The following is an 8579-nucleotide window of genomic DNA, read 5'->3' as shown; positions in this document are numbered from 1 at the left end:
AAACAGCATTTAGACCATCATGGCACACTTAAAACCCATATTAATGAAATTCTTTTAGGTGGGTTTGCAGTTAATACTAGAAAGGCCAAGCCACTGTGAGTCTTAGAACTGAAATATCTCTCTCTCATCCTTCCATGACTTTTCCTAGCCCTACTTTCTGTACAAACTAGTGTTGTTAGATTTTGAGGAGGCCAATATATATTGACAAAGCGACATATCGGTCTAACCCTAGCCACAATAGCCAGATTATGATCTTCATACTGAACTTCATTTGTGTGAGAATAGGTCACACAAGACTTCTAATTAGTGATAAGGCGGGCCAAGCTCCCTCTCTGTCTGACCGTCACAGCCTACACAGAAAATAATTAGGCCACTGTGATAATCCTGCCGCCTCCGAGCCTCCATTAGGAACTGAAGAGGGGTCAAACGTTCAGAAAACTATTACACACTATAACAATCCCCTCCTCACCTTTTAGCGCCGCAATCTGTCCGCTCACAACAACGGAGGAATAAATAGAAGAGGTCAGGAAAGGATGTCAAAGAACACGAGAAGCAGACACCTCGTGAATGTACCATTTTTTTATTGGACTTATATAGAAATACTTAAAAAAACATGAAGTAGCACCATTACTTAAGTTTTACTTTTTTTTTATCATGTAGAACTTTAAATGTCAGAAAAATAAAACTCTTGATACATTTTCAAATCTTGTCTCAGCAAATATAATATTAGTATTTGACCATGAGGTTAAAGGCCCTTTATCATAAAATAAAATATACTTTGTTCTTAAACTTTGCTCAATAAAGTACATTTACGCTCAAGTAACTTCACCTACATATACATAAACAAGTGGTAAACAAATGTATTAAAATAGAAATACTAAAACTATAGTGGTGCAACAGAAGCCTGTAATTCCCACTGGAATCTAATTCATACAAATTTTAGAAAGCATAAACGGTTCCTTTTTGTTCGACTTACTAAGTTTTATACATTTCAACGTTTCATAATAATATAGAATAAAATATGCTTTATATTACTGAATAAAAAATATGCTGGGTGAAGCGGATTTAAAAGACATTTTTTGCTGAACCTATAAAAACTCCATCCCAACAGAATACTGTCAAATGCAATACACATTTTGTGGATTTGTATTTCCGCCCACAGTCGTGTGATATTAAAATAATACAGTGATCAATGCCATAAGGCCATACTAAAAAATAAACGATATTTTAACCCAGCTACAAAAAGTTCACTGAACTTAAATTAAAATATTTGTAAACATCTTTGCAATAAGAAATATAATCTTTCAAGTCAAAAAAGAATAAAATACTTCAATCTGTATTAATGTAATTTAAAACTTTCAACTTGTGGAATTTTTATTCTATACATATATATGTAGGATATGTTGTTGCTCTCCCTCACGTGGTTTCTGAACTCGAGCTGCAGTATCTTCTCCTCTGTAAGTCAATAGTCCTGTTTTGCTGGAAGCCCTCCATGTTTCCCAGCCATGGCCTCCCATACCGGTACATTCGATCAGTGAAACTGGAAGGCTTGCCCTGCTAACAGTCTACATGTTTGACCCAGGTACCTCAGTCCTGACCCCACTGCGTCTTGTCACTTCATAAATATAGGGTACAATTTACTAGAACTATTGATTACTATGCTGTAATATTTAAAACATGCACTTAGATGTTGAAAATATTTCCCCAAGCTACAGTACATTATAAACAACTACGACGGAGCCCCGAAGGGGAGTCTGTCCCTTCTTTTGGATACTGCAGCCTCTTACATACATATGTATATTTATGTACACTTCCCAAATAGGTGATGATTGGGTGATCCCGTTAAAGCAGTATGAAGAGTTTGTTGTTGCTATTGTAGCCAGCCTCGGTGACGAGAGAGTCAAAGAGAGACACTTCTTATGAAAATATACGTATAGCCTGAGTGACGCCGGCGTGGCAGACGGGGCATTTGGGCTCGCTCCTCTCGCAGATGCGATTGGCACATTCCATACAGAAGAGGTTGTGCCCGCAGGGGACCAGCGCCGCGATGACCTCGCTCTCGAAGCACACCGAGCAGTCGCGGCTGCCCTTTCGGCTGGTGCCGGATGAGGTGGAGGAAGAGGACGAGGAGGAGGACGAAGAGGCCGAGGAGTCGCAGGGAACCCCGGGGAGGTGGGGGCCCGGCAGGGAGGCGATGGCGCTGGAGTAGCCGGGGAAACTGAGCGGGCCTCCGCCCGGGTCGCTGCGCACCCTCCGGGCCAGCGGGTGCTCGGCGGGGCCGGTGGTGTGGCTGTGCAGGGGAGGCGACAGTCTGGGCTGGGGGGTGTTACCGTTAGCCCTCCTCTGACTCACCACCATCCCGTTGGCATTAGTGGAAGCATTGGTAGGGAACATGGCTGAGGTGGAGGTGGGGGAGCTGCCTCCGGTGGAGGAGGGGGTCATGCGGCTCTCGTACTGGGACCACAAAAGGCCCGGCGGGGCCGGCGTCGGGTCAAACCCCGGCGACGAGTCAAATGTCAGGTCAGTGCAGTCAGGTGAGATCACCTCACTTCCGTAAACAAACCCGTTGCCGTTGGTGTTGGTGTTGACGTTGATGTTGACGTTGTTATTGTTGTTGTTGCCGTTGTTGTTGGTGGCGGTGTAGCTGAGCGCCGGGCTGGGGGGGCTGTAGTCGGCCATGCGCGACCCGTTGTTGCCGAAGTAGGAGTCTGTGGAGGCGCTGCCAAGGGAGGAGGACGAGTCGTTGCGGTAGTTGGAGAAGGGTTTGCGCCCCGAGTTGGGGGTCATTCCCGTGCCGGGCTTGGACCACAGGGTGGCGTGCCCGTGCAGATCAAAGCCCACGTCGGTCCCGTTGGCGTGGAAGTCGTTCTCGTCCTGGAGCTCGATGAGGCCTCCCGTCCTCATGGCGATGTGGGCTTCGATCTCTTCGCGGGCCCGGTCCACGTTCTCCGGCATCCCCGTCACCTCGAACACCGGCTCCTTGTCCCGGCTGGGCGTCACGATGTAGGTGTGGGTCTGCTGCTGGATGCGCTTGATGGTGGCGCCCTTGGGGCCCACGACCAGCCCCACCACGCGGTAAGGCACCCGCACCTGGATGGTGGTCTGTCCGGGCAGGTTAGGGGGTCCGGGGACCGGGGTGCCGCTCCCGTTCAGGCTGGTGTTTTTGTTCCTGGAGGCCCGGATCATGGAGAAGTGCTCGGCCGCAGATATGATCTCCCTCCTGGCCATGGCCACATCCTCCCTCCTGCCCGTCACCACGAAAACAGGCTCCTCGCCACGGACCGGGGTCTTGATGTAGGTGTTGGTCTTCGCTCGCAGCGCTTTGATCTTGCAACCTGAGGCAAGGAAGCAAAGGGGACCGTGAGGGCACGTTCCAAAATAATAACGGGTCAAAATATGTCATGAGTTAAACCATTACTTATGCACTACTCAAAACAGCTGGTAGATGTTTATTATTTTCCCTCCAACAGCCAATGGCCTCAGAAATCGGGGGGGGGAACCACCCTTTTAGGGAAGAATAAATTCAAACCACATGCTCCAATACCACAAACATACAGCAGGTCAAAAATAGCACACAACACAAAAGCCACTGATGGCTTCACGATGACCCCTATGCATAAGATAGTGGAAACATCCATCTAAAACAACCACTGTGACAATCTGATTTTTTAATATTTATTTTGACAGGGTTATGGGGAGAGGACTAAGGCTACTTGATCACTTCATTTCCTGACACGGGTGCATAAAGTTAGATTCCAACGCCCTCCGGCATACACACACATCTCTTTATGATCAAGTTGAGGAACCAGTCCAGGAGGAATGAAATCATTAGCAGTGCAAAGCCAGTTAAGTGGGACAGAGTGATATAACCAGAGATGTAGAGGAGGATGAACCCACCTAAACTCAGTCTACTCATCTTTTTAAGGCTGACTCTGATGTAAATTCATAGTATACACTACAGTGAGTTAGTATCAAACTGATGTGGGTTATATGAGGATAGGATGGGGTCTTTTAAGGGGAAAGCATTTTTGAATTATTGTTTTTTCTGAAAATATAATTGATTTCTATTGCTATTGGTGGTTCTTTGCCTTATAATAATCACTGACTAGGGGTCACAGTTTATCCACCTTTCACATTTACCACTACAGCACATATAACCTGATATAACCTGACAAAGGGAGTGAAGGGGAAAACAACCATGTAGATAGGTCTGCTTTTATAAATGTCTCTGCTTAGTCCGTTTAAAACGGAGGTTTGGGAGTTACTGGTTCCTTATATTCCCTTTGTTTTGCTGGGAACAACAACAACAGCAGCAGCAGCAGCAGCAATATTGCAGGGAGGGGAAAAGATTCCGCATATGTAACCAAGCACCAGTACCGCCCTGCAGCCCTACAGCTGGGAGACAATGTAGCCTAGATCTGTTTAGCAATGGGCGTCTGTTGGCTATGGCAAGGTATGACAACGGTCCAATATTGATCCTGTAGCTTGTATCATCATAATGGAGAACAAAGATCGAGCAAAAATTGTCAGGAATCTATTCGGGAGCTATGTATTTAAAAAAAAAAAAATCACATCTGGAGTGCACCGAGGAACCAATGTTCCCTCTGCGCTGGTAGTTTGGTGACCTACATCTAATAATTTACCACACTGACCAAACAATGATAATAATGCGCTGTCAGGCAGCAGTCATTGCTCCACTTTGTCCGCGGGTTTTGGAAGTTTGTTGATATCAGACGTAGGGACTTTGCCTAGCCCCGTTACGTGTCGTTGTTTCTCAATTCAGACAAAGCTCCATTGAGAAATCTGGCATTTTAAGGAGACCTTGCTTGTCGGCAAAGACATATACGCTAGAACATATGACTCAATACCTTTACAGAGTCATTAGGAGGTACTCTTCAATTCGGCATACATATAATACACCAAGAAACACTTATTTCAATAAAATGTCAACTTTCAGAATTGGTTCACACTGCTCGCTACCGCCCACCACTGAGTATTTTTAGTGGAGGAAGGTTGTGGGAAGTCAGCGGCGAGACAGTAATAAAAGTTATAATTTTATTAAAAGAAGCGCTGCTTGGTTGACTAAATGTATGCCGAATAGAAGAGTGGAGACTAAATATTCAGACAAACTCGCGAGAGGCATTTTATGAGGTATGTACTTCTGCCGATAAGCAAAGCAGCATTAAACTGACAGATTTTCAATGCACTTTGGCGTCCCGTTCTCTCAATACAAGACAGCCGCATGTATCGGGGCTAGACTTTGCCCGTACCTTTACGGATTTGAGTGAATGACTGCCCCTGGACAGCTCAGTTGCAAAACAGAAAAAAAACAACTAAACAAAACCATGCCTTAATACACTAAAACACACACCTTGTCTGCCCACGATCTCTGCCACATGCTCAGAGCTGGGAACCGGGACGCACTCGGTCATGTTGACGCTCTTTTTCCGGGGCTCCTGGTTGTTGTCGTACAGCGGGTTCTCGTCGTTGTCCAAGCCGAGCAGAGAGAGCTGATCCAGGGCGATCTGCAGGGCTCTCTGGTCGTCCAGTGCATCTCCCTGGACGCCGCTGTCGGCAAAAAGCGAGCTGGGCATCTTTGCGACTTTGCAGCGTTACGGGATCAGACAAAAGGCAAAGGCAAGGAGGGTAACGAAGAAGGAGTGATCAGGGGAGAAAGAAAGGAGAGGAGAGGAGGGGGGAGGCACCGGACCCGGTTTTCAAAGCCAACTGGTCAGTGCAAATAAATCAGTGCTGCTGGGGGGAAAGAAAAAAATCAGTGCAAGAAACTAGAAAACACATCCACCCCCTTTTTTCCCGATAGAAACTGGATCTGTCCCGATCCGATCCGAGCCGACCCGGGGTGTGTTGTTGCACGGAAAGACGGTGCAGAAAGCGTGTTTATTCCAGAGCCGGCGGTGGAGATAATAATAATATTCCTTCCTTACAAAGGGCCCCTCCCCGGCTGGCTTCCCTCAGGTCCTCTGTTGCTTCTCTGTCTGAGTCGCTGCAGAGCCAGACAGAGAGATGTGCGGGTGACGTCACCGCCTGGGCAGGGACGATGCAGTGCTGCGAGGTGATTTGCATACCCGCGAGCCGATTGGCCGGGGCTGGCGACTAGTGGGCGGGGCCACGTCGAAAGACACGCCCGCTCCTTTGTTCTCGCTCTCTCTCTGTGTGTGTGTCTCTCTCTTTCTCTCCGTCTGTCTCTCTATGTCTCTCTCTCGCGGTCTTTGTGTATGTCTCTCTATCTCTTTCTCTGTCTCTCTATCTCTATGTATTTCTCTCTTTTGCTGTCTCTGTCTCTCTCTGCCCATCTCTCTCTCTCTCTCTCTCTCTCTCTCAATTCAGTTCGATTAAAAAAATTGACATTAACAGCAATAAATGGTTCATTCAGTAATATCAAATTAGTCAATCAATTAATGAATAGATATATTTATCAAAGGACATACAATCTGCATCTCATTTTCCTCCATGCTTATTAGTGTCCCTCCTGTCTGAAACTGTGACAGGTAAATAAATATTTACCTGGTAGTGTGGCACAGCCTTTTTTTGTCTCCTAGAATATTTTGTCATTTTCCATTGGGGGAGAAAGGTTTCCAAAAAATATGACTTATCATTTTGGATTTTGGAAGCTAGGTTCCTCTTACTTCTTCACAGTCACTACAATGCAGGATGACTTTATTACCTCAGAAGAACTTCTGGAATAAGATTTAGATTAGAGCAGATGAAACTTTAATGATCCCTGTGGGGAAATTGGGTCATTGCAGCAGCAGTCAGTGTGATGTAGTGGTAAAATAAAAAGGTGGGTAAACTACATGACCTCTAGCTGGTGATCATCATGAGCCAAACCACCGCTAATATGAACAAAAATCAATTATATTTTCAGAAAGCATTATATTATTCTTATATCCTTGAAAGACCCTATCCTTAGTGAAGATAATACTCCAAGCATTTGCAAACATACTGATAACTTATTCATAAAAACGGATAAATAAAGTGTCTTCATTGTCAGATTTAAAGGTTTGAATTGAAATTAGGAAGTGTGTGCCGCTATAGGGTCAGTATACAAGAGAGCATTAGATGTGTTAGAAGTAAGGTCTTGGTAAACAAATACTCATATTGCTCATAAATTTCTAAAATATAAAATAATAGGACGGCCTCTCGCTCAACACTTGAAAAAACAGTCTGTATCTCACTGAGGAATTTAAAAACAAGTCTGCTATAGTACAGTATGATACAATACAATATGATAAGGGTACGTTACGGTATGTTACGGTACGATACGGTATGATACGATGTGACACAATAAGATACAATGTGATACAATAGGATACAATATGATATGTTATGATATGATACAATAGGATAGGATACCATACGGTATGATACTATACGATACGATACAGTGAGGTACGGTATGGTATGGTACGATCTGATACAATACAATACGACATGTTACAATACGATAGAATACAATAAGATTTGATACGATACAACATGAAGGCTATGGAAGAAGCATACTACCTCACATCTCGCAATTCTCTCATGGATATGACATAATTCAACCCGTGTATGGACAGTTCTTTTGAAAAACAATGAAAATAATAGAAAAGTAGGAAATAAAATGCAGAAATAATTTAAAAAAAGAACAAAAAAAATCACTATAACATTCCCATAGGGACTTATAGTGTGTCAGTGGTACTACAGTGACCTTATTGTAGTTGATAGCAGTTTTGTTCTCCTATGGAATCACTATAATATACATATCCATGGCACTCGGTAGAGTTTATAGAGACCTTATTGTACTAGTATTTACACTCTCCTATTATATTACTATAGTATTCCTATAATCTGTGATTTTTCTACAGTATCCCTTTAAAATTTATTGCATAATTACAACAGTTATCTTTCCTACGGGAGCGCTATTTAATAGTCAAACGCCTCCCGGCCTTTATTTCATAAACCCTGAAAAAGGCATTCAATACACCTCAAACCCAACAATACAGTCCTGATGACAATAGCTACAGGCAGTTTGCATATGATTTCTTTCTTTTCTCTCAGCCTAGTGTGGGATTATGAAGCCTAAACGGTAGGAACATAGCGGGGTGATAGGTTGTGTGGCCTTTGTGGACGGCCAAAGACCCAGAAGGGCAGAAGGATGGTGATGGGAGGGTGAAGGGGGGGGGGGGGGAGGCGTTTGGTCCACACAAAGGGGATTTCAAGCCGATTCAAAGCCGTTGAGACCAGAAGCACTTTGCTTTGTCACCTCACTCTGCAGCACAATGCCTATGCTAATGAGGAACCGCTCAGGAACTGGAGGAGGTGATGGGATGGGACCCTCTTGTTAATATTTGACACCTCGAGCCCCCCTGCCACCCCCCACCCCATTCCTTAAAATCCTGCCTTATTCAGTTCTATACAGGCAAAGGGGTTCCCATACTTTTTCAAGTCAAGGACCCACAAATCGACACACATTAGACCCCCAATTGATAAGATTTTGTCTCAGATAAACCCATGTGAGAAGATTTGTTGTTGTTGGTATATATCGCTTCATTCAAAAGTCATTTTTTTAATTTCAT

The 8579-nt window shown here is 44.5% G+C and overlaps 1 protein-coding gene across 1 annotated transcript; it reads right to left on the bottom strand.

The window, feature by feature from the left end:
• Positions 1-691: 691 nt before the first annotated feature.
• Positions 692-5788, bottom strand: mex3b (mex-3 RNA binding family member B). Its single transcript, XM_071525633.1, has 2 exons — positions 5372-5788; positions 692-3335 (listed from the first exon to the last, which is right to left on the bottom strand). Exons 1-2 carry the CDS (start codon positions 5592-5594, stop codon positions 1918-1920), a joined length of 1641 nt encoding a protein of 546 aa, XP_071381734.1. The 5' UTR covers positions 5595-5788; the 3' UTR covers positions 692-1917.
• Positions 5789-8579: the final 2791 nt, after the last annotated feature.

The sequence above is a fragment of the Centroberyx affinis genome, unplaced genomic scaffold (genome assembly GCF_046629955.1).
Source record: "Centroberyx affinis isolate AG114_WGS23_722 - 3 ecotype Tasmania unplaced genomic scaffold, CSIRO-AGI_Caff_v1 ptg001312l_1, whole genome shotgun sequence".
In the NCBI taxonomy this organism is placed as follows: domain Eukaryota; kingdom Metazoa; phylum Chordata; class Actinopteri; order Beryciformes; family Berycidae; genus Centroberyx; species Centroberyx affinis.
The sequence above is the reverse complement of the archived record's forward strand: the minus strand, read 5'-3'. Positions and strand labels throughout refer to the sequence as shown.

What these genes read in the sequence shown, in the direction of transcription:
- mex3b (XM_071525633.1), bottom strand. Translation starts at nt 5,594, where the DNA reads ATGCCCAGCTCGCTTTTTGCCGACAGCGGCGTCCAGGGAGATGCACTG. An exon ending in AGAGATCGTGGGCAGACAAG is followed by an intron (nt 3,336 to 5,371) that starts GTGTGTGTTTTA and finishes TCCTTGCCTCAG; the next exon opens with GTTGCAAGATCAAAGCGCTG.